Source organism: Medicago truncatula, chromosome 2 (genome assembly GCF_003473485.1).
Source record: "Medicago truncatula cultivar Jemalong A17 chromosome 2, MtrunA17r5.0-ANR, whole genome shotgun sequence".
In the NCBI taxonomy this organism is placed as follows: domain Eukaryota; kingdom Viridiplantae; phylum Streptophyta; class Magnoliopsida; order Fabales; family Fabaceae; genus Medicago; species Medicago truncatula.
Window position 1 is genome coordinate 8526710 of NC_053043.1, and position 26955 is coordinate 8553664.

The 26955-nt window shown below is 31.6% G+C and overlaps 2 protein-coding genes and 1 pseudogene across 2 annotated transcripts; 1 reads left to right on the plus strand and 2 right to left on the minus strand.

The window, feature by feature from the left end:
- Positions 1-97: 97 nt before the first annotated feature.
- Positions 98-2889, minus strand: LOC25486206 (WRKY transcription factor 6). The gene is made up of 6 exons (XM_013607417.3): positions 2454-2889; positions 2259-2354; positions 2029-2175; positions 1329-1661; positions 1127-1240; positions 98-987 (listed from the first exon to the last, which is right to left on the minus strand). The coding sequence occupies exons 1-6, from the start codon at positions 2784-2786 to the stop codon at positions 349-351; spliced, it is 1662 nt and encodes a 553-aa protein (XP_013462871.1). The 5' UTR covers positions 2787-2889; the 3' UTR covers positions 98-348.
- A 15782-nt stretch (positions 2890-18671) lies between these two features.
- On the plus strand, positions 18672-20448 carry LOC25486208 (LEAF RUST 10 DISEASE-RESISTANCE LOCUS RECEPTOR-LIKE PROTEIN KINASE-like 2.7). Its single transcript, XM_013607419.3, has 3 exons — positions 18672-19583; positions 19900-19944; positions 20041-20448. The coding sequence occupies exons 1-3, from the start codon at positions 18794-18796 to the stop codon at positions 20166-20168; spliced, it is 963 nt and encodes a 320-aa protein (XP_013462873.1). The 5' UTR covers positions 18672-18793; the 3' UTR covers positions 20169-20448.
- Positions 20449-21660: 1212 nt separating this feature from the next.
- LOC25486209 (putative pectate lyase 2) lies at positions 21661-23713 on the minus strand (annotated as a pseudogene).
- Between the last annotated feature and the right edge of the window lie 3242 nt (positions 23714-26955).

Below are 26955 nucleotides of genomic sequence, written 5' to 3' on the forward strand. Positions count from 1 at the left end.
TGTTTTCAATATTTTTCAGAAAGGATATGGTCCAAGATAAGGAAAGATAACGATGAAAAACAAATGAAGAAAAGAGATAATACATATTTTCTAAGAATTTTGAATAACATATCCTAGATTATTATTCAACGTGAAAAATAGATAAATATAACAAAAAATTGAAGTGAATATTTTCTTATATAATCTGCTATATATCCCCTCAATCCCAAAGCATATGGACTAAAAAGAAATATGAACATTTATGACGTCACTTTCCCCATGTACAAAAAAAAAAAAGGAATAATATATATATTTTAAAAAGGAATAATATTTATCTGAAAAACAAGGAACCTAAGAACAAAGGAATATTTAGTTTCCTGAAAAGTTGCTAATTGTATTTCTGCTATTGCTGTTGTTGTTGCTATTGTTTGCATGGCCACCACCAATAATGGAGGAGATAGCGGCTGCGAGAACAGCGGTGAAATTAGGATCGGCGGTGATAGCAGCGGTGGCGGCGCTGACCGAGTCAGCTAAAGAAGGCTGTTGTTGTTGTTGGGTTGAAGCTTGTGTGGTTAAATGAGAAGAACCAACTTCTTGAGACAATTGAAGACCAGAAAATTTTGATTGATTATAAAGTGATGCTGCTGCTTGTGCAAAATTCTGATTCTGTCCTTGAAAGAAACTAGGTACTTGATGAAATGGTGCATGTTGAGGTCTTTGAAATTGTAATGGATTTGGGTTTGAATTTTGTGTGAGATCTAATGTAACAGTAGGAAATGGTGCTGAAGCTGAAAGTGTAGCCATGCTTGTTGAACAAGGTAGAATAGCTCTTGCTAATAAATTTGGTGTCATTATTCCATCTGCACTTGACATTGATCCTGATAGTAACATGCTTGCTGCTGCTGAAGTTGTTGATGCCATTGCCATAGCTGCTGGTGGTAGTGGATGGTTATGTGTTCCTTCATATGTTGTTACCAATATTGTTTTGTCCTCGGCACAACGTTGAACCTATTAACAAAAAAACATCAATAATTAGCGACCTATCTCTAATTTCGTCACTAAATTTAGAAAAAACAATATTTGGACTATTTTTTTAGTGGTTCATATTAGACAGACACGGTATTTCTCTAGTAACAAGAAAACTCACTTGTTTGCGAACTGGACAACCAACTGCCATAGTGCATCTATAGTATGCTCGAGGACATGGATTTCCTTTAGCCATTTTTTGTCCATATTTTCTCCATTGGCATCCATCACTTATCTGCAATTATCCATCATATAATTCAGTTAGAAAACTAATCAAGAGCCTTAATCAATTTTGATTTATTTAGTAGTTAATGAATGCATACCATTGAAGCTTCTGATCTAGCACGAACGGAGACACGAGCTTTTCTCATTGTAGCTTCTGTATTTGCTTGATCTGCAACATTGGAAGAGTTCAATATTTTCTGAGACTTGTTTGGACCCCAGCCTTGTGTTTCTGATTCTGGACTATCTTCCCTACCAGTTTTACCATTGCTATTCCTCATCTGAGGTGTGTTTGATCTTGTTCTTTCATCAGATGAAGAATTTGATACTTGATCTTCGACTTCTGTTGTTCCATTAGTTATCTCAAGAAATTGTCTTGGTACCATTGCTCCACCAACACCTTGGTTTTTCTCCTCAGCTTTTGCATTAACAACCTGAAATTTAACAATATTAGTTTATTAACATGTTATCAATCTATCATATAATTCAAGGTCATAGTCATAACACTAACATGTGCCCTTAAAGATTCTAAAAATAGCAAGTATATATATTAAGAAAAATTAGTTTTCACAATTTTGAAAAATAAATTGACATAATTTTCAATCAATAAATTTCTACATTTATTATACTAACATCTCATGCAGGTCATTTATGTCAAAGAAGTATTAACACTAACAACTATGACAATTGTACAATTTTTTCATATAAGATTTGAATTCCATATTTTGAGTTTACAAAGTCAAACTTAATTGTACTACTAAATTGACATGTCATGAACATAAAAAAGAATAATATATTTACCTCATTTTCAGTGTGGTGATTCTTTTGCATTAATGCCACAAGTTGCAACTGCAAAGCCGTGTAATTACCGGTAACATGACTTAGCATCTCTTTCAGCTTTTTGTTCTCTGAATTCATCCGTTGAAGCTCCACTTGCAATTGTGCAAGCTGAATTAAATTAAACAAGTTTATACATCAATTATCATCTACTACAGTAATTCTGATAAACAAACATGCACTAAATTACGTACCTCAGTAGTCTTGGCGCGTTTATTTTCAGCATCAGATGAAGCTCCATCATCCACTACAGATTGATCACTTCCGGTGTTTGCAAGTTGTAAACCAGTCTATAATATTTGAACAAAAAAATAATTTAAATTAGTACATAAAAGAAATATTTTATCATTGAATTTGGAAAGAAATGAGAAATTAATAAGGAAGCTTACATTAACATGGATATTAGAAGTGGAAGGCTTTTCATCGGTTGAAACAATCTCCTTTTTGATGATGTTGGATTTAACATGTTGGTTGTGTTCATGTGAAGGTGATGGTTTGTTTCTTTCAGAGAAGAAATCAACTTCACCGGTTATTTTCCGGTCACCCCCGTCTTCGCCGTTGGTGTTACGGGTAAGGTTGACAGGAAATCCTAGAATAGGAAACATTCTATCGTTGGTATGAGTAGAAGATGGTTGTTTAGAAGGTAAAAAAGGGTGAGAGTGAGATATTGGAATTGGAGAAGATGAAGAAGTATCAAGAGCTAGACCCCATGCTTTGTCCATATAATATATAATAGAGATTAGAGAGATATAGCTAGAGAGATATGTTGAAGGAATAGGAGAGAGAGAGAGAGAGAGAGAGAGAGAGAGCGAGAGTAGAGAGAGGGAGAGGTAGATGAAGTCTTTCAATAGTGCAATGGATTAGGGTATAAAAAGAGTTTGGAATTGAAGGAACGTGGACCAGATGGAAAATGAAATTTGGATTTTTAGAAAATTCCACGATATTTATTATTATTTTTTTACTATCCCAAATTGTTGCGTAAGATGGTGCGTCAGGTTGGAAAATGTCACAAATCTAAATACTACATACATCCTACAACCACACGTCCATAGTTTGGCAATCATTTAATTTACACTTGTCTTTGGTAAATTAACTGTGTGTTTCTCTGTGTTACTCCTAGCTAGCTAGGAGAGTATCCTTTTTCTAACAACAAAACAAATAAAATCTAAGGGAAATTGTTAACTTCATCTTTATTTCAACAACGTATGTGATGTGATATCGTATATATATTTTTATTTTATTTACTATTTTTTTTTCTACAATTCATATGCATGCATTTAAAAATACATATAATGATTGAAAAACGTTGTATTTGATTTAGAAATTTTGATGTCAAATTATCATCATTCTATTTTTTTTAACCCAGTATCATTTCTCTAATTATTGGTTAATGAGATTAAGTTAAGGTAAGAATTATCTAACCATCTGAATTTGATCTGATTGAAACAATAATATTTAATGAGACACTCTTACATCTCAAACAATCTTCAATTTTAGTTTATAATAATAATAATAATCATAGATTTAAATATACAAAAATTATTATAGGTTAATAGTTAAAAGGTTAGCTAAATTATAATTTAATTCGATGTATAAAATTTAATATAATAATACTAACAAAAAGATATCATTCACATTTGTCTAAAAAATGTCGGCCTTGTAAACTTAAAAGACTTTTATTTTTATGGCTTGGCCCGTAACATTACCTTTTTTTTACTATATAAACTTCTAACAAAATCTCAATCTTCTCGATTGTTTAAAAAAAAGTTTGGTCTAATCTAAACTTTTTTTTTATTTAAAAAAAACTTGATATCCAATTCAAGAATCGAGGTCTAATTTAAATTTAACATAAATTATTTTGCATCTTATCTACGAGTCTTGCTTATTTTCATCCGTAAATTCAATAACTTATAATCATATCATATTATATTAATAAGGGCATTTTTTTATTGAAAATGTTGACTTATGCCCTTATGACACATGTTAAGATATCAAAGATAGAAATTATGTTTTAAAAATTGTACAATTTATTTCTCACAAGATTAAAATTTAATATTATTTAATAATATTTACTCTTTATAAAAATCTTAATACGTTGTTGTAATGGTACAAGTTAACATTTTTTTGTTTTGTTACAATAAGTGCATCTCTTTTATTTAAACAAACTATATTTTATTTTGCTTGTATCTTGTGGCCAACAAATTTCCACAATAGCGTAATCAATGAATAGTCTAATAGAAATCCAATCCCGAGGAGTTAAAGAATTGGACAATAGTACAATATTGTTGTATAAACGTGGAATATAACAAGTAGCACAACATAATGAACAAAATGAAAAGAGATAAAGGAAGAAGAGCCTTTATTTCCCTTTATATTTTTTTCTTTAGAGAAAGAAAAAGGGTTTACATAACATTAATGAAGAAGAAAGAAGGGTTGGTTCGTCTATGTTTCGTGAAGAAAGGATTTGACTGACTCATAAATGAAGGATGAAGAAAAAAGAGCCACCGCCCCCGAATAAAACGGAGAGGTTACACGTGATGAAAATGATTTTTTTTCTTTTGTTCTTTGTCATATGCTATGCTACTACTAGTACACACGCAAAGACAAGAAATTCAACAGAAAGACACGATAAAGAAAAAGCCAAGTCAACCTATTTGACGGCCCGGCTCTTTCTCTGTCTTCTCTTCGATGAGATGACCCAACATCATTGTTGACTCTATACTTTGTGGGACCATCTCACCTGCTCATACTTTCTTTTCCTATTACTACCATACTGATCCATTATTATTTACTCCCAAAATTTATGAGAAGTGACACGATAGATAAATAAAATGATATTAAACATTAGGGCAATACTAACTAGTACACGTGTTCTTAGAACATCAGTTAAGGAAGAAAATATAGTAGATATTGTATTGAAATTTGAAGGTATCAGGTATTTCATGACCCTTAATATTATATAAGTGAAAAGACACGTATATAATGCTTTAGAATTTTGAGTTAACATGCAGTGTTCAATAACACTTGTGTGATTGTTCAAAGTTTGGTGTGATGATCCTTATACTATGTATGACCCAATAGTGGTATAAGGATTGATGGAAATTCATAAAGACTTTCGATATAAAGACCTAGTCGAACCATCAAATGCAAGACTCTTACCGTCACACATGTATGGAATTCATAAAGCAAACTAGGGTTTCATGAAATAATGAGGATATAGTCAAATGACGAAAAGCTTGTCGAGATGGAAAACATAGATCGCAAGACAAAATCTAAGAAGGCGTAGCCAACACAATAACAGTGAATATACTATCTCTGAATGTAACATGGTTTGGTGATAAAGTCCAGATGCAAAGACTTAATGAGTTCTTTTTACCGGATAATAGTGATGCATGTTTGATGACGGACCATCTTACAATATTTTTAGCATGTTTTTTTTAGTCATTTTCAGTAGATTATACATCCAGAATAGATGAGTATTAGAACAATTGCTTATGATTTTGGGACATTTGCAATGTTTTCTATATTCGAAACATGTAATTCTATTTTTCAAGAAACATATAAATTTTAGGGTGTTTTGATGTAATTCACAAATAAATCATGCAAATCGACAAAGAAAGACATCCGGAGACTTGTGAAGACCTTGGGAAGATCAAGAATGAAGATTCAAGAGGTCTCATAAGATATTACAGAGAAAGAAACTTTGTTCTAGGTCCCAACACATCTTATATGGAAGCAAACACCCAAAATGACGAGGAAATGAAAATTTATGCACCAGAACGAACTCTCATGCGCCTTGAGCATGAGCTGGGCGCCCTAAGGATGCATTTTATGCACTAAGCACGATTGAAAACAGACATGATTGATTTTTGCTACTTTTAAGTGGAAAAAACCTGGTCTTTGAGCCCAACTTCAGGTAGAAATGCTCCCTATAAATACCAAGCCTTTAATTCATAATTTCTCATTCAAAACGAAGCGGTTCAAGAGGAAGGCAAGCACTTGGAGCTTCTAGGGAGGAGTTTCTCTCTCCTCACTCCAAGTCTCTAGGGTATGTTTTATTTCTTTTGTAATTTGTCTTTAGTTACCATGGGTAGCTAAATCTTGTTAGGCTAGGGTTCTAAGATGAACCTCTATTCTATTTGTTGGATATTTATTTAATTTAAAGTCTTTATTCAGTTATTTCTTGAATTTTATTTAATTTTACTATAGTGCGTAAGATTTGTCTCCTCTGAAGCATAACCATGATAACTAGGTACTTAAGGAGACGACATACCTAATATTGGTTTATAGCTGTCTAATTAGGAAGTAAGTAATTAGTAACTAGGGAAACAAGCCATAAAGCAGAACCCTAAGAGAAAGATACTTAAGGAGGCGACATACCTAATATTGGTGCATACCTTCAAAAATCATGAAGTAACTAGTTAGTAATCAAGAAAACATGTGACTTCACGACTTAAATCAATCCATTAACTTCATTCTCCGCACACCTTGTTAAGGTAGACATTGATTGGGTTGTCCGTTTGTAGAACTACCGAGAGAGAGAGAGAGAGAGTGTGCTATGTACTTTTAAGATTCAATAGGCGAGGATACCTTTAGGATACTCTGAATTTATGAAACATATTATCCGTCATTGTTTCAAATACCTCAAATAAAGTAAGAACCTACGTGTAAACCTCGGAGCGTAAGTGTACCTCTCTCTCTAAGCACTGAAACTCGTAGGAACTCCGGTGTAATGGTTGCAACTTAAAGCTAGAGGGGAAAGAACTCACATCTCTGAGAGAGTAAGACCCCATACGTGTTGTTCTGTGTGATCAGCAGACACAACTTGATAGATGATAGGTAGTAAAGTCCAACAAACTCATCACTTGAATAGTCCACCGTTAAATACTGAAATAGACTTGACGCAAATTAAATTGCAAAACTCTAAATCCTTATCTTTTATTTTTTTTTTATTGTTCCCAAATTAGTAACGCAAATTGTTTGGTTGAAATGACAATCCATGTGGATATGATCCTCTACTTATCACGTTATTACTTGGTAAACGATTTGGTACACTTGCCTAAATACGACCATCATGTTTTGGGCGCCGTTGCTGGGGATTGTTGATATTTCCGACTAAGCAATTTGAATTACTTATTCGTATATGTTATTTATTTTTCTGTCATTTTTTTTCTTCTGTTTTTAAATATTCCAAAAATACCAAAAAAAATATATATTTCAATTGACTCTGTCATACTAAGAACTTTGTGTAGTTTGTTTCATATGTGATACCAAAACAAGTATTTTGCAATTCGATCCAGACATAGAAAAAATTGAACGAGCACTTCGGAAAGAAGCCCGAATTGCAAGAGAAAGGACACAGCAAAAGGAATCCTTCCCAATTCAAGACTATTCATCAGACAAGTCAGAAATGAGAGACGAAAATCCTCGCATAACTCTAGGAGACCATGGGAGGCTGGATAACTTGGATGAAGTATCACTTGGGTTCCGACCAGCGAACCCTGTGGTGTTTGACATCAATAATAATGTCATGCTTAATTTGAAATCTAACCAATTTTCAGGTAAGGTATCGAAAGATTGCAATGTTCACTTGGGGAAATAAAATTCAAATTCTTATTTTTTAGGTCATATATGAAATTACTTAAATTTAGTTTCAACAACAAAAAGTCTATGAACACTCTCTTTCTAACCCTCTCTATAACACTCACTCTTTATTGGGTGAAATCTATGTGGATACCGCACATTAAAAATGAATCTCACATAAAGTGGTGAGATCCACATGAGTTTCATCCAATAGGAGAGTAAATATTAAAAAAATTCATAAAAAAAGAGTGTCCCTAACATTTCTCTTCAAAACAATACTTCATAAAATTCATTCATTTTAAAAATCTACAAATTTATCATCAAAACAATAAAACTTAAATAGAAAAAAAGTTGTTATTTTATGAGGTGTACCGATACTCTGCTTCATAAATTTATAAATTAATGATCATTTTATGAAATAAGTTGTTATTTGTCATTATTTATATTTTAGAAAACACCATCTCATGAGAAAAAAACATCATTTCATTGCTTATATGAATTATATTAAATTTTTAACATTTTCTCATAAAAAATAATCAATATTCTTCATTATGAGCAATAAAATTCAAAAAAAGTAAATTTTATTTCATCGACGGTTTTGGTAAATAAGATTTAATTATTATAATTGTCAATGATAGAAAATAATTTTTTTTTCTTCAAAAAAACAATCAATTTAATTATTAATTTAATATTTGATGTACCAGTACACTCAAAATGTTGAGTGTACCATAAAATTTTCCATTTGAATTACAATCTAAAATTATATTACCTCCAAAAATTCTTTCATCCAAACAAACAAAACAGAATAATTCTAGACCTGTTATAAAAAAAATTGAGACCAAAATTCATAGTTATTTTGAATATGAGACAAAAAATAACTCGTGCAAATGACTTCCTATATTGGAGATATTTAATTAGATTGGACAAGAAGTCGCTAGCTAGCTGTCTTTCTATGGATCTAATGAGAAAAATTAGTGGGATTCATATCCGTCAACTACTCACATGAATAATCATTGACATTTTGTGTATGTATGCTTTGACGACTGAATAATAAGAGGGGAAAAGTTCCTTGTCAAAATTCAAGAAAAAACAAACCATATTAAATCCAATGGAATATCATAATTTGGTATTTTTATTATGGCCACAATCAACTGGCACTCTCTAATCGTGTATTTGTATTTTCTTTCTCAATATTTACCTATGAATCAACTTGCATTATACTATACTTTATTGAATTCTCCTCTATGATTCGGTGCAAGTCATAACATTTATTTGTAAGCATAGCTTCTTAAAATTTCTTTCTTATGCCATTACAAGAAATTGACAAATTCAGAATTTGAATTAATTGTAACGCAGCACCTAACCCTTTACATTTATATTTTTAAGCTTACGTAAAATTTCCCAAGTCTTACGGCCTTGTTGCTTATAATAATCATAGTCTTTTTTTTCTTTATCTTGAGATGTACAAGAATTCTACCTAATATATATCTACCTATTAGACATAATTATTCTTGATCGTAAGCTATTTTTTTTTGTCTTAAAAGGAAGCATCTTTTTTCAAATAACACCCAAATTAACCAAACTTTATACATGCTAAATACTCCTCTATTGAATTTTTTTCTCCCTGCCTAACCTTCTATGTTGCAAATGATGTTCAATTACGAAACCACAAGGTAGAAGAGCAACAATAAAACTGTTCCAATTGCTCAAAACTAAAACTACTAAAATTTATAATTATTTATGGGTAAACATAGGACACCAGCATGATTATGAGATTATCTAATTTTGTAGCACTAATTAGTAAAAGGGGTTTGGTATTACTTTTAGTCGATTAATATTGCATTGAGAATACCGGTTCCTTTGGGCTATTGCATTGAAAATTTCAGAATATGGTCAATTTTCTTTCAATGATATCACCATCTATGATAAATTATTATATAATAAACATCATCTTTTATTATTGTATTACTTTTCTGTTCAAAGCAGAAGAGACAAAATACAAATCTAATCTCTAAAGCAATTTATAAATTATAATATGTAGAAGCAAATTTAATACATAAATGTTATTCAATTTTAGTCTTTATTTAACTTGTGTATGAATTGCTTTTTAAGCCTCCACAAGGACTAATAGTTATAGTCCCTATTTTATAAGAACTAGAAATATATTTAAGTTATAAATTTTTTGGTGGGCATATATTAGTTTAACCTTCGTTACCACAAAAGCACAAGATGCCTTGTGAAAAATCAGAGTTTTGATTTCTTCTTTGACAATTTACACCTAAGATGGCAGAAGGTCTTGAACAAGCTTAACAAAATAATCTACATCTTATATATGTTTACGTTATTTCCATATTAAGCTAATAAAATTAGGCTCATAAAAGTATTAGACGTATGTACGCGAGTGTATGAGTAAGGATGAGAATGGGTCGGATCATTAGATAAAGATCGATGGCTTGACCTATTTAAAGCTCTTATATAAAGTTTATACCGTTTTTATTGGCTCATTCAAAGACTCATTGCAACTTCAAACAGGTAGTAATGAAAAAAAAACTTCAAATAAGTAAGTTATTGCAAATGCACTATGATTAAATATTTATTTTTGTAAATAGTAAATAAAGCATTAATGATGTGGATATTAATAGGTGTATTATAATGTATAAACTTAGTTGTCAACGTTGACTAACTATTGACAAACAATTTTTTAACAGAAGAACCTATTTGAACGAAAAAATAAAATAATTTAAAGACTTGAGAAACAAGGTATTTTTTCAAAAAAAAAAAAGTTAAAGGAGAAAATCTATTTTTCTACTTAGAAAGTTTTTTATTTCAATTTCGATTTTTTTTTAGTTTTTAGTTTGTAACAAACAGATGAAAAAAAGAAGTTAAAATTGGTTTATTTAAAAAAAAAAAATAAGAAAGTGATTTTCCCCTCAAAATTTTGTTACAAATTTTTCATATAAATAATTTTTTATTACTTGATTAGTGTTACAAACTCATTTTTAAATTTGAACAGTAATTGGAGTCCAACCATTGTCTAAATTCAAAAAGAAAACTTTTAAGACGAGAAATCTACCAAACTTGTTAATTCCCCCTAACCATGCTTAAGGTAATTAGAACTTAGAAAATTATGAGTGGAAATATCTTTGTTTAATAGTCTTCGTACATGATACTTTTTCTTTATTCCATCCCATGCATGATAGTAACAAATTTCAATTTCTAACGACGCACTTTTTTAACATTGGTCTCTTTCATATAGCCTTTAATACCTCTTTTGAATAATATGACTCAAGTTTGATCGAAAAGGCACTCATGATGTTTTTCCAAACAAAGAAAAAAATAAACCAATCGAGCTTCCTTTCTTTACCTTGACTACGAAGAATCCTTCTTTGAAACAAAAACTTTCCATTTACACCCCCCATTTTCCCCTCCAATTTTCAACCAAATTACTTAAAGTACCATCAAATCAAAGAAAGTTAGTAATTTACGTCGGCTGAATGTTGATTGTTGACTACGTAGTACGTGTGCAAGAATATATTATGAGATGGTTTAAAAGGTAAATCGACCAATGAACATATTAACCCCACTATTGCACTAGCTAGTGAACTTGTAGTATTCTATAATATAAAAAAGGTTCTTTATTTTCTTTTTATCTAAATTGAAGCAACTAAAAATAGAAGTTGAATGAACTAATATGTTGTGACAGAATTTGTAGATTTTTTTTTTGAAACAATAGATAATGAGTCCTTAAACACGTTTTTTGATAAGTGCGTATAGAAGAACACCTATTAAGAAAGGTAGATCTCTTAAATCAATCTTAATATCTCAATGATTAGTCTTTAACTTTCGATTAAGTGATACTTTGGACAACCAATAAAAAAACTCAAAGAAGGTGATTATTGGATTTTTTTGTCCAACAAAAGAATTTATACGACGGTTTATGAAAAATATTGACGGGATATTTTGAGATTAAAAATTCTTTGAAAAATCTTTAGCAAATTTTCTTTGCAAGTAACTTTTCTCATATTTATTGAAAATAGGTATTCTCTTAGTTTTCTTTTTGTTACAAAAGAGAAAAAAAAAAAGGAAAAAACAAAAGGAGACTAGTTCCTAACAAATCCTACACCCCATGCATCATCAAGGAGTAGACTAGACAAATCAATAGGAGGTTTAGATATCTTTACGAACGGAGATTTGGACCACGCTTCTATCTTAGCAAGAACATCTGCGCACGCATTACTTTCCCGAAGAGCATGCTCAACAACAACATGCCAATCTGTAGCCATCAATTGAGGAACACTGTGAATCTCATTAGCAAAATGACATTCAAACAATGTCTCTATGCATGGGCAGCATGTCATGGTTAGGTGGAATATTGTTAAGTTTAACATAAGAGAGAAATGTCTGCATTCAAGTTTTTTCAAATGCACGTGAAAATTTGCTTCCTCTTTAGGTTGAAAAAGGCTTGTATATACTTTTGTCATATAGAAAAAGATGCTTTATGAATGAAACCATCGACAGTTAGAACGTAGTTTTTTTAGTAGTTACATTATCAGAAGTACCCTAGCTAGCTAAGAAAAAATGGCACCATAACAATTAACAATTATACCTTGAACGAACCCTTTGTTGTTCTACATTTGGAGGGTCATTAAGAGGAGAGCACTAAATTCAAACCATAATAAAATTCAAGCATTCAATATTTCATGGACCTCATCAACTACACATCCTAATTAATTACAATTTCAATTTTTTCCAAACGAAGAAAATGAAAAATTATTATCACCATAACTGGTCAAACATTCTTAGTCGTTGGTCAGAAAATGCAGGTAGTATATAGGCATTTTTCAAGAAATTATAGACAGTTTTATAAAATTAAAAAGTCAATGACGTACGTATTATTACACAATTTCTTCTTTACTATCTCACCGTCGGGTCAAGCTTAAATGTTTTATCTCAAATTATGTATAAATATTATAAGCCTAGAAGTAGACCTATTTCAGATTGATTGATCGGTTAACTCTAATTATTTTAACATTTTAGTTGAATTATTGATGAAGAACCTTTAAAATATTATGAAATAGACATTAATATGAGGTAAGGTGATTAAGATGGAACCGTGGACGGGAGTGTAGAGGTAGAGCCAGAGTGTCCTATTTAATACGATATTTTCTTTATGAGCATACTAGCTTCAGGTGATCAAATTTCAACTTTTCTTGATAAAATAAGAAAATGATAATAACACACTCTTTAAGATACATTTTCTATTCCAACACACTCATAATAGGTGTTACAAAATTCATACGATTAATTAATTATTTTAAATAGTTTTTCTTTTTAAAATAGTTATTGGATCAGTAAATGAGTGATAAAATTGTAAATAAAATAATTTAAATAAAAACTTAAATTAAAAGAAATATTAGTACACTAAAGCTTTTATCCAGTCATATGTGCGTGTAAATACTTATAAAAAACTTTTTAATTGAATAAATAAAATATTTAAAATATAAAATAATAAAATTGGAAGAAAAATTTGTGGTTAGATTTGGTATCTTTTATATAAAGGTGCAAATTACAAATATAAAGCATCAAAAACCCTCGTGATGTTAATTTTTAGCGGAGAATCACTTGCAGGGCCATTCCGATAAAATCGGAGACCAAACGGCCCCCAATAGAAAAACAAGATATTTTTAAGCAATAGAAAAACAAGATATTTTTAAGCAATAGAAATCATCTATTTAAGTTGTAAATAAAATATAAGTTTGTATGGGAGAAACTAACTAACCTGTGTTGAGCTTCACTAACCAATAATTTAAAAATTGGGTTCATAATAAAAAGAAACACCTTTTGTCAAAATAAAATAAAATAAAAAGAAACACCTATAAAACCATAATTTTGTAAGTAAATTTGTAGTTGTCGGTGCGATATTAACGTGGAATCAAATCCATCAAACCGAGCAATCGAACTCAAGTAGTTAATGAGTTTCATCAATGATGAATTGTTTGGGAGAATCCAAATTCGATTCTTAGATAAAACAATTATTGACTAGACTATTTTTATCTTACGGCCGAACTCTGAATTACCAGAGTCTTTGTCCCTCTAAAAACTAGAGGTGCATAATATCATTGTTTCCAACAGTGGAAGCTAATAGTTATACTATTCACTAATAGACTATTTAGATTGACACTAGTTTTAGAGATGAATATGTCAATTTGCAAAAATTATAGACTAATTTCACCTATGCCTGCAATTTTGATGAGTAATTTGTATGGTCATTGTAAATGCTTAATAATAGATATAAAAAAAAAACATTAAAAAAAGGCAGTATTGCAAGACTGAAAGAAAGAGAGAGAGAAAACAAAATCAACGAGAAGAAAAAGTTTACAGTTGACTAGGATTTTAGTTGACGATTAGATCCTTCACCACGTGGTTTACATGAATGATGTTGAAATGTGGTGTGAGGTTAGGTTGTGACAGCATGGAATTTGTAGAAAATAAACAGACCATTGGACCAAAAGAGAAGAACGGAAACCATGCGGCGAACGGCATAGTGACAGCTCCCATAGCGTACGCTTCCAAGCTACCAATTTGATATTATACCATTCACATTGGGATCATTGTCTTTACATATTAATGTTCATCGGTTATATATGTCTTTACATGCTCTGACTACCGTAGACGATCTTAATGGGTCTCCTACCATAAGAGACTAAAACTTTTTTTTTTTAGTTTGTAAATTGGTTGTGAGTCATTGGATTTAGAAAGAACATTTTGAATGACACAGATTTTTTGACAGGTTGACCCACTAGGATAGTATATTTTAATCTTTAAAGTTGATCTTTAATAACTTAAATGATTTTGCAAACAATTTACGTAAAGGGTGTTATTGTCAACTATATACATCATTTAATGAATGAATCCAAAATGTTAGTTTTTGCTTATAATAGTGACCGGAGGGTGTACTCCAAACATAACCCTAATTAATACTACTAATTAATACTAGATGCATTTATTATTATTTTTTCAAACATAACCCTAATTAATACTACTAATTTACTTCTTTTTTTTTACGTTTATTTATCTTGGAATATGAAAAAGTCAAATTTAAATATACTACTAATTTACCTTATATCAATGTTTATTATTATTTTTTCAAACATAACTCCAATGCCACAGCAGGACACAAAAACACTTATTTGGATACATCACAATGAAAGAATGTTCAATGACTAATCAATCTAAAATATCTTCTAAACAGTTAATAACGTATGAGAACTATCAATAATCAAATCATGTGTGATAGCAATTTTTAATCACTAATATTAGGGTTAATTAATTTTTTAGTCTCTATAAATATCTGCAGTTTTGATTTTAGTCCTTATAAAAATAAATCACACTTTTTAGTCCCTACAAAATTTTCCGTTAGTGTTTTTAGTCCATGTTAAATTAAAATTTGTTTAGTTATGAAGAAATTGTGAAGGAAGATGTTCTTCTCGTTTCAGTAAAGGCAAGGAAAAGAGGAAAGGTATTACTTTTGAACTACCCAAAATAACCTCAACACTCAATTTGTATATGTGATTAATATAATACTGATTACCTGCAACAACAGGTAACTAATACTAGGTTGACCTACATATGTAAGTTATAAGACCAACATAAAAAAAAAAAAAACCTTGTAAAAGCATGTCATGCACCATGCAAGACCCATAAGAGTCGTGTACCTTAAACGGCGCCTGTCTTTACATATTATAAGATCTTTTCGCGTTTTCTTTTTCTTTAAGAATTTTTTACAAAATTTCACGTACATAAGGATGGACTCCTCCCATAGACGGTCCATAAGGAGCAACCTTTGACTTCTCATTGGAACTTGATTACAAAGGAGGAAGAGAACTTTGCATCGAAAAAACTACTCGGATGCCCCCCCTTAGACCAAGTAACTCGTGTAGCAAAACCGTTCGTCCACCCGAAACTGCAGAATCAGTGAATCCACGAAATAGCGAGCAAATATGAATAAAAGCAAGGAAAACTTATAAGGAAAATTCGCATAACAAGTAATTGTGCCTTTACCTCATGACCACCCATATATGAAAAAATACTTCAGTTTGACAAAACAAGAAGTCTTCCTCAACTCTCCCTCTTTGTTGGGAGACACTAATGGATCACACAACTCCACATACACCTTTATCTTGGCCAAGAGCCATAGGTTCAGGGTAGTCAGTTGGCCCTCCTCAAACAAGATTTTATTTTGGGGTTTGTTAAAATGCCCTTATGACTAGTAAAAAGGAGGAAGATCCTAGCACCACGGGCTCCAACATCCTAGCACCGTCAAGTTTTACATTTAATACTAGGTAATAACTAATAGCTAAAAAGTTCTCCAAACACCCATTGGTGTTATTAGCATTAAGAGGAAGATCCCATTCACTTCCACCAATACACATCGCTTTCTTCAGTATGACATCCCTAACTAAATCAAGAGCAGAAGATTCGACCATCAATTAATCTCTCTCATTGAACCACATTGCCACCTACACTTAACTTGATTCATGGCCTAACTATCTCTTTAGACTACACCATGCACCCTATGTTTCCTTGGGATCGGTGGAAGTAGAACGCAACCCTAACTATCACTAATACAACTACGAGAGGTCATATCAATGAGGAGAAGGGCAGGAAGGAGAAACATATGGAGTAAAAGGATCACTCATAAGGAGAACCCTCATTAAAATAAGGAGGGGTGTAAGGAAAGAATAAGGGGAAGAAAATGATCCAAATCGCAAAAATTGACCACATCAGCTAAAAAATCATAATCAAATTTGTTTTTTTTTTTTTTATGGAAATCGCAGGGTTATAAATCAATTTTTTTTTGCAAAGTCGAAAATCAAAGTGACCCATATTTGTTGAACCAAAACATATTTTAACTTATTTTATATGAGTTCTATTATTCTGACATTGAAGAAGGCAATTGAAGAATTTTTGAAAAGAGAAGATTAATGATTTCACATTCTGAGAATAAGATTGTAACATTCATTTTTATATTTTTATGAGTAATTTTCAAAACTTTATGTCATGATTGTTTTTCTTACAAGTAGGTAAATTCCTCTAGATAGAATGTAGAAGAACCTCATTAAATCTAATTGAAAAATGTAACACTTGTTTTTGTTTTTGTTTTTGAATCATGTAAGATTTGGTTCTATTTATGCAATTGAAGCTTCCAAGTTTATTCAACAATTCTTGTGTTTAATGGCTTTCATATTTTCACCTTTTATGAATTGAATTTAGCTACAGGTTACTATTGAAAAACAAGTGGTGTTAATTGGATCTAACATTTTGTGGTTTCATGTGGAATTGGTTAGATATATCTGCGGTTCCTTATGGTGAGCTTCGAGATAGTTTTATTTAGTTTTCTCTTATGGGATGCCACAATTTATCCTCTCATTTTTAAAGGTAATTTGGTTTGCTTGCGTTTGAGTGTAATGGAAGGAACGATTCAAAATACGGATTCACATCCTTCTGTTCTCATTGAGAAATTCAAGCTAAATTCATTTTTGTGGCTGACATCAAAACAAGTGTCCTTTGTATGAGTGTTCAATTGTAATTTATTTTGACTGTTTTTGGTGGTGTCTCTCTTTTTTTTTTTGGCACCTTGACTTTGTAAACTTTGTTCGGTGATTCACTTTCAGCACGCCTTGTGCGGGGTGCATCAACGTTGTTATTATATATCTCATTTTGGTTTGTGCAAACAAAAATTGGATCTAAGATTGTTGTTTATGTTAGATCCCGTTAAGTAAAATTGCCTATTTCAGAGATAATTCAACTTTAGTAAAATAAAAATTTGTTATCCTGTTGTTGACTCCGGGGTTATTCCGAAGCGTATATTGATGATTATAAATCCTAATTATGTTGGATTAACAAAAAATTTGAAAATTTAGACCATCTCCAATAAAGAATGTTTGACTTTACAAACATTGATACCTAATAGATACCCGGTGGGGGAGAACATATAAATGATACTACATGAAGCCACCCTTCTCCCCACGAGATCCATTGATTTTTTCATATTAAAATAATCTTAGAATGTCGAAATATAATGATGTATAATGATGTATAATTATGTATTACTATTAAAAATTATAAATAAGTTATATGTACACGTGAAATCCGTTTAATTTAAGTATCCAAAAATGGGGAGCTCCATTGTGGATGTTATTGCAAAAGAAAATTCTCGATTCATTTATTTAGTAGGCCTGGATATAGATCATAGATTATTGCTCTTCTCCCATCTGTTTTTGTTCATTCCTGTCAAATAATCGAGTGTGAGTTAACTCACGTAGGTGTATTTTTCAACGTAATTTAACTCACGTAGTACGGAAATGAGCAAAAACAGATGGGAGAAGAGCGATTCTCTAGATCAGATTTGGTCAGGTTGGCCCAAAAGATCAAATCAAATAACTTTTTCTTGGCCCAATGTTGGTTGTATGAGAAGAAAATTGCTCTTTAGGCACCCACCATTTGCTCTCAGGCATTCTGAACTAACGAAAATACCTTAAACAATAGTTAAGGAATATTAACAAAGTTAACAATAGTTAGTTTTAACTTTTTTTCAATTCTTTTTTAAAACAATGACAGTGCATACCAATTTTTTTAGCACTTACAGTATACACTAATGAAATAAGAAATCATATCTTTCAGGCAAACTTATAACTGTGAATAATCTAAATTATTATTATGGACTTGATTAAACTATTGTGTGTTGATTTAAATATTTTCAAATGTGGATACAGCACACCCTTGTAATATGACTCTGCAAAAACTTCATGTATTGTGTAACTAATATTACTAAATTTGTTAAACACTGCATCTTCAATCTTCACCACTTAAAAAGTAGGAAAAACCTCAGAGAGACACATTGATCATTACTTAATCCACTAATCCTTCTTTTCTGTGTCACCAACTTACCAATGCATAAAGCAAAAGTAAAGAGAACAAAATCATAGATTAAAGAAACCAAGAGGGAATATATAAAAGCAAAAAGAGACTATAAAAAGCAACACTTCAGCTATATTCCTTAATTTTTCAACACTCTTCCATAGTCACACTACAAAATTAAACCATATAGTTCTCTATACAATTAGATCCATTAATTAATACTACAATGTTATTACTATTTACACACCTCCTTCTCTCATTACTCCTTGACACAACAAAATCTCAATCAAGCATATGCAGAACTTCTTGTGCTAACATTTCAATCAAATATCCATTTAGCATTGATGATGGATGTGGAAGTCCATACTATAGACACATTCTCTCTTGTTCCGACTCAGAAAAAAAACTCGAACTCCGAACACCTTCCGGTCGATATGAAGTTCGTAACATAAGCTATGCCGATCCTCACATTGTTGTCACTGATCCATTCATGTGGAAATGTGAAGATGGGGAAAATTTTCGACCAACACGACCATTTAGTTTAGACACTAGCACAAAATTGAAGCTCTCTACACAAAATGAGTACATGTTTTTCAATTGTAGTGAAAAACATGTGATTATTCAACCAAAGCCTATGTTTTGTGAACATTTTCCTGAACATTGTGATTCATCTTGTGAAAGTGCTAGCTACTTATGTAGACATTTACCAGGATGTTCTTTTTCTCTAACAAGTAGTTCTTGTTGTTCTTATTATCCAAAAGCAAGTGAATCTTTGAGGTTGATGCTTAAGTATTGTACTAGTTATGCTAGTGTTTATTGGAGGGATGTTGGTTTTCCTCAGCCTTATGATCAAGTACCTGAATATGGGATTAGAGTTGATTTTGATATACCTGTTACAACTCATTGTCTTCAGTGTCAGGATACAATGAAGGGTGGTGGAACTTGTGGATTTGATACGGTGACACAGAGTTTTATGTGTTTGTGTAAGGATGGAAACTCCACTACACATTGTAAAGGTATGCTCAAAATATTACCCTATTCTATTGAATTATATGTGTACATGAAAAATATGTGTTCCCTTTACCTGAAACTAGTGCATTTAATCATATCACTATCTAAGTCGTGAAGACGAATAAGACCATGAGCTTTAATTTCTAGAGAGCGGTGTTTTGAGTAATTTTCGAGTACCGGTCAACAATAGACCACGTATCAAGACGGTCCAACATAACACTATTGTAGGTATTTATGCATAGTAAATCATATCACTATCTATTAGGGCTACCTTAATTTGAATGAGAGAATATGAATTGATTGGTTATGTTTGTTTGGCAGATCAAGAAATTGCACAGCACAATAGGAAGGTCCATGTAATCGCAGGTGACAGATATAAACTAACTTTCATTAACTAGATATGTTTCTGAAATAACAAAAACTTAGGCTCATTGTTGTTTTGTTTTTTAATTGTGGTTTCAGGGACAGTTACAGCATTCTCAGCTGCAGGGGCAATTGGAATTGGAGCTGGTATTTGGTACTTGAAGAAATTGAGAGCTACTGCACCAGTCACATGTGGAGTTCAAACCAATGATAATAGACTATTCTAAAAAAGATCAAATGATGCGATAAAAACTATACAAATTTACAAACATATATCTTTTTTGTTACTCCCCCCTTAGCTATTGTAGTTTATTTACTTGTACAACAATTATACAGGACAAATGCTTTGAATTTTTCCAAGTTTCCTATTGACTATTGTTATGTGTATTAATGTAAGTTAAGGTGTTAGAAGATTAGTATGTAAGAATGTAAGCTCTTTGAATACATTGTAACATTGATATGAAATGATTGTAAGAATGTGGCATAGTCATAGTTTTTTTTTTAACACTTGCTTGAAATTGTCATAGAAACTCAAACTCAAACTCACCTCAAAATCATGAGACATATACCCACTTCCATAATATGACAATGTTATTTGCAGTAGTTGCAAGAGACATGATTCCATGTGTAAGGAGATGTTGTTCCTTCCTAAGAAGTTCGTTAACACAAGTGTCCAAAGAAGGCACATGATTCCTCTTCAACAAAGCACCTCTGACAACCTCAAATTCTAGACGGAGCTTCTTGAGAAATTGATCCCTCCTCCTTGTGTTGTAGACCTCTTGGACTGCCGCGAGAGGAGCCTTGGGAACATCTACAAGTTTTAAAACACCATAATAATACTCTGGAACAAACAAGTTACCTTGTTTGTAATTGGCTATCTCTAACTCCAACTGTAAACGCTTGACCACATTGTCCTGAAGCAGTTGAAAATGAGCGCAAATTATTAATCATTGTGGATCAATAGTACTTAGAGTTCAAGCAATAATTTGAGCATCTTTAAATTCTCATTCATCTAAAGCACCTTTATATATCGGTGTCATAGAGACACCATCAAAGTGACTTCATAATCTCTTTCCTTTAACGTACATTGTTAACTAAAATTCCCAAACTTAATTTTTAACCATGAAACGAACACAAAAATTATTTCTTTCTTTTCCGGAAGCCGTGAAAACAATGTCCCAAACAACAAAGAGAACTTGAGGAAAAAATTGACAACTATAGCACGAGAGGAAGCTTCGCGTGGTGACTTCTTCTTTACTTATTTTTTTGGGGTCATGTTAACCAGTACCCGGGACATTAATTATTTATTATGAGAATAAACAAACGGTGCCTTGAGATTTGAGAAGCTGCAGGTGCAGATAATCAATGAAAGCCAATAATCGGAATTATGATTTGCAATGGCAGAAAAAGAAAAACGCAAGCAGGAATCAAGTATATCTATCCCCCACAGAATCAAGTACAACTCAATGGAACCAAGAAAGAGTCAAAGGTAGAACTTTTTGATCATAACTATAACATGTCACAAATTATGGCTTGATGCCTTTATTCTTGTATACAGAGGTTACAAGGTATTATAAATAATTACATTTAAGGTGAACAAATATAATAAACTAATAAACAGAGCAAATCAACTTCTTATTCGCACGAGATACTAAATTCGTACAGGCTTCAAGACTTTAAAATCAAAATCATAACAACAAAATAAAGTAAAAACAAGCAAATATTTGTTGAAATTAACATGCTTTGCCAGCAACACAACCAAGAGGTCCTGCATTGCTTGTTAATGAAGTCACCATGGAGGCCTTAGCAGCAATAATATTTTGAGATTGTGAATATAACGGATCACAAGTTCCAGTTCCAGATGAATTAAAAAAAGCACCATTTATGAATTCATCCCCATAACTCCTCCAATTCCAATTTGTCCATTTCTCATTAGTTTCTCTCTTGGTAACCTGTCACAGTTTAATACCATACTCAACTCCAGTAAATATAAGCTGAAATGGTGAAATCTATTAAGCATTGATATAATCAATGGACACACTGACACCAATAACAATTTGAGAAAATAGAAGTAATTGAATGTAACTAAATGTGTCGGTGTCGTGTTGGCATCTGACACAGACACATGTCAGACACCAAATACACTTTTAATTTTAAACTTACAATCTTAAATCTTATGATTAAGTATTTGGGTCCTTTAGTTAGTTTAAATTAATTTCTTTATTACCTCTTTTTTATTATTTGAAGCTATGAATAAGTTTGCTTGACTGAAAATGGTAGGGTGAGCACTACCACCAATGGCATACATGCTCCACTCATAATATCGGTTGTTTACAACATGGGCATAGCCAAATCTTACCCTGCATTTCATTTGTAAATAAAAAAATAAGTATATATAAAAAAATGTTATTGACACTTCACAAAATTAAAGCCTCTTAATTAGTCACCTTGGCATTCTTTCTGTTAGGTTTTTGGCAAAATTGTTGAAAGCTACTGTTACTTTCATTTGTTCATCAGCATAGAATTTATCGTCGTGTCCTAGCAGCATCACTTGCAACGATAACATTTACCTTGATCAGGAGAGACAATGCTAAAAACGAAAAATTAAATATTATCACTTTAATTTTTTAATGCTAACCTTGTCATGCAGGGTGAAGTAATTATTTGACATAGTGACATTAGTTGAGTTGTGAATAACATCAATAAGTCCATCAGTACATCTTGCCAAATAGCAATGATCAATCCAAATATTAGAAGAAGCAAAAACACTAATTCCATCACCATCAGAACGTTGACGATGTACAACATGTTCAATACTACTACTTCTAACCAAACCAGGATTACTTGGTTTACAATAATGAATCATAATTCCATGCACAATCACATGACTAACATTATGTATTGTAATACAAGGTCCATTTGCAATTTCAACCTTAAAACCTCTACCATCAATTGTCTTGTAACTATTCAACATAAGCTCGTTTTTCAGCTTAATTACCATGTCTTTTGCAAATGTTATCCAAAGTGGCTTTGTTTGAATTACACCATAACGAAGTGTACCTTGTTTAGGGTTTATCGGGTCATCTGAAGGGTTAGTGACTTCATATTTTCACCAAACTTTCCTCCAGTTGCATTACTGCCAAATCCTTTTGCACAATCTGCTAAGGATTGGCGATTTGAAGCCCACTTTGAATTGGTTCTCCAGCATGAGTCAATTGTGTTCATCACAACTTGTTTTTTTGATAGGTTGTTATAATCTTTTATTGATTCTGAATTGGTTTAATTGCACTTTTGAACCCCTATCTTTCCAAAAGTTGCGGTTATGGACCTCTAACTAATTTAAATACAAAACAGCCCCCTATGTTTCGATTCTTTGGCAGTTTTGGACCCCCAAGGCAAAAAAAATAAAAAAAAATTGACACGTGGCACCTCACTTAGGGTGCCACGTCAACGTTGACTGGGTCAACAATGAACTAGGGGTCCAAAAGTGCAATTAAACCAATTCAGAATCAATAAAAGATTATAACAACCTATCAAAAAAACAAGTTGTGATGAACACAATTGACTCATGCTGGAGAACCAATTCAAAGTGGGCTTCAAATCGCCAATCCTTAGCAGATTGTGCAAAAGGATTTGGCAGTAATGCAACTGGAGGAAAGTTTGGTGAAATATAGGGGTCCAAAAGTGCAATTAAGCCTTCAACTAAGGTTGGTAGAATGAAACATAATGCGATAAGATGAAGGAGAATAATAAAATTTGTTAAAGTGGCCATTGCTTGTGGGTTTGAGACATTAACAAACTGTTGAAGGAGTTAACTATATATAGGTACAAAGGTTTGGTGCTGTAACATGGTAGGCATGTGGCACGGTTAATTGTCAAGAATTCGTATACATAATACATTGTCAAATTCCAAAGACATTATTATTGCAACGGTTGAGATAACTTTAATCTAAAAAGTAAAATTTATTTATATTTTAAAACGGAGGGAGTACTTTTTTTTAGAAGGCAACCTTGTTATGTTACGGGAAAATGTATAATATATCTTCTAGAACTATAATTTTTTTTATTTTGACAAAGTCTTCTAGAACTGTATTAAAATCAAACGATGTCCAACAAATTTATCAATGTGTTCTTGGTGAATTATTTAATGGCCATAATTTAATAGGTTACATGGTCATTTGCGATATATAGTTTTTAAAAATCAATAACAAACATCTTATAATATTTTTTTGTGTTTACGAATTGGTTATGTTGGCGCTACTGTTCCACCAATTGACTATCTTGAGATTTTTCTTTTAGATTTTGATGGGCCGATCGCTTTTGTTTCGAGATCGGGAGTTAGCGTCTAGTTTTAGACATTTTAGGATGGGGTGCCTCTCTGAAGGTTCGGGAGCTGAGGGGTGCCTTAGTGATTTGTTTCTAGAGTCTGATGGACCAATCACTTTTGATTCGAGATCAGAAGTCTGCTTCTTGACTAAAGTTTTTTGGTTTGTTCTGGTGTTGCCTTTGAACACACCAAATATTGATTGGTGATGAAATTTGAATGAGTGCGGGAATTTGGCTCAATTGTGGTGGTGGTGTTGTTGTTTGGGGTTCAGAAGGTGTGATGTTTTTTTTATTGTCTTTGGTGTAAGTAGAAAGCGATAGGTGTTTGGATTTTGTTTATGTGGCCATTCACGATGGAGGGATGAGTTTTTGCTCAACTTTTAGTTTATGTTGATTTGAGGGGGTTTAGCTTGGTTTTGTTGTTAATTTGGTTTTGAAGATTTGTTTTTTATTGGTGTATAAGATGTACGGCGTATGCATTTTCTTTTGGGTGTTCCACATATATATATGATGTCATTTGCTTTGTAGTTTGTCTTACCGGTCCATATTCGTCTTGTGGAGGGACTTGGTTATTAATAAGTTTTGCTGTTAAAAAATAAAAATTTGTTTTTGCATATATAATAAACAAATATTATTATAGTTTTGTAAAAAGAAAAAAATGTAATGAATTTCTATTGTTAAATTTAGAGAGTATAGAAAAATTAACAAAAATCATTTAAAAAAATGGTATCATAATATATGTATCTACCATTAGATACCTCAAAATCCATAGATTATCAGCTTAATAGATATCCACATAAATATGAAGATGACACATACACTGTATATCATATTACAAAACATATACAAATATTATATTATCAGCATTCATCAATATCCATTTACATCTCTACTCACAAACGTTAGATTGTTTGTAGATAAACTCCCAACTCTTGTACAAGCTCGGTTGTTGCTCCGCCCTCAAGCAATCCACTCCAACCACTTGGGAGATCCTACATATATAAACTGCATTTTTTTTTATATATACAACGCAAAAAAAAAAAAATGTAAAAAGAAAACGCAATAAACAAATTAACTTCGTAGATGATTCACCATATCAACTTGATCTTTATAGCAATTATATGATATAATATATTATCTTGTTAATTGAGGAATTAAGAAGAACTAGACTCTTGCTTGTATCATAAGTTAGTGACATTTTTAGTTACGGTGTTTGGTAATTTAACTTTTTTAAGGTAAGGGTTAATAAATTAAAGGTTGAGGCTTCAAGTCTCTTAATAAGAAGAAAAAAACTAATATAACAATTAATATACAATATTTGTTATTAAAAAAATTGACATACTAGTGAACTAACTAACCGTTAGTTATCAACAACTTCCTAAAGTTGGTTAGGATTCCTAACTGATAGTACTAGTTAGAGTTGTATAGTATCCTATATGGTTATGATTACCACCTAATTGGGGATGGTCTAGCATTAGCAGCAAACAATAGAATAGAAATAAACTATAATAATTTCTCCAATTAAATGCCAAAGAACGTGGGTTGCCAAAATCAAAGTAGATAAAATAGGATTAAACATTACATATTTAACTTTCACGGTTTAAATTGAACAAAGCACACCATACTATAACTTGAACCTAAACTGAAAAATTCTAAAATTCATAACTTTAGCAAATTCAATTAATAGATACGTGTGTAAGTGGGTTTTCCAAACTCCAAATTGCCGAATCTTCCTTTTTTTTTTTTTTTTTTTTATATGGTAAATTGGTAATAATACTCCAAATTGAAAAATCTAAAATCCTTATCTCGGATTACTATTATAAACAAATAATTATTTTTTAGGTTAATAATTGATGTATATAGTCTATATTATAAACTATGTATACTAGTGAAAACCAAAAAAAAAACAATGTATACTAGTTATTTCTTTAAGTTAGTTTTTTTTATAACAAATTAATCTTGTAATTTTATTTTGAAACAAATTAGTCCTTTAACTTTTTTGTTTGTAACAAATTGTTTTTTAAATCATAAAATGATTACAATGTGACCATTTTTTATTCAACTTATTTAAAAAAAAATGCTTGTGTTACCATTTAAATTTGATATGATAAGCCCAACAAAAATTTATTATACCAAACATGATTATTTACACACATTTTCTCGCTTATAATAATGAATGGAAGGAGTACCAAACTATATAAAATGCAAGAAATTATCAGAACCCAAGTGTTGACTTTTCCCTAACAAGTCATTCCACCTTCGAAGACTGACAAACCCTATCCAATGTAAACGAAGCAACTTAAAATCCATCCGTAATCAAAATCTTCCTCGTCCTAGTTTTGACTAGCGCAACAACGTACAAATAGATCCGATCATTAAAAAGTAAAGTAAACACATTTTCAATTTTTTGAGGAACTCAATAGTGAAAATGAAAAATAGTTTATGAGGATCGAGTCATGCTCTTGACGCCATCATTTGCAAGATGTTTGAACAACCTCGATATTGTATTGCTAAGATGCACTGAGACAAATCTAGTCCTCAATTGCGAAAAGTGCCAAATAAATTGAGGTGGACAAAGCTAAAACGAAAATCATTGAAAATCTTCCTCCACCAACAAAATGTCAAAGGAATCAGAAGTTTTCTAGGACATGCAGACAATTCATTAAATACTTTTCAAAGATTACAAAG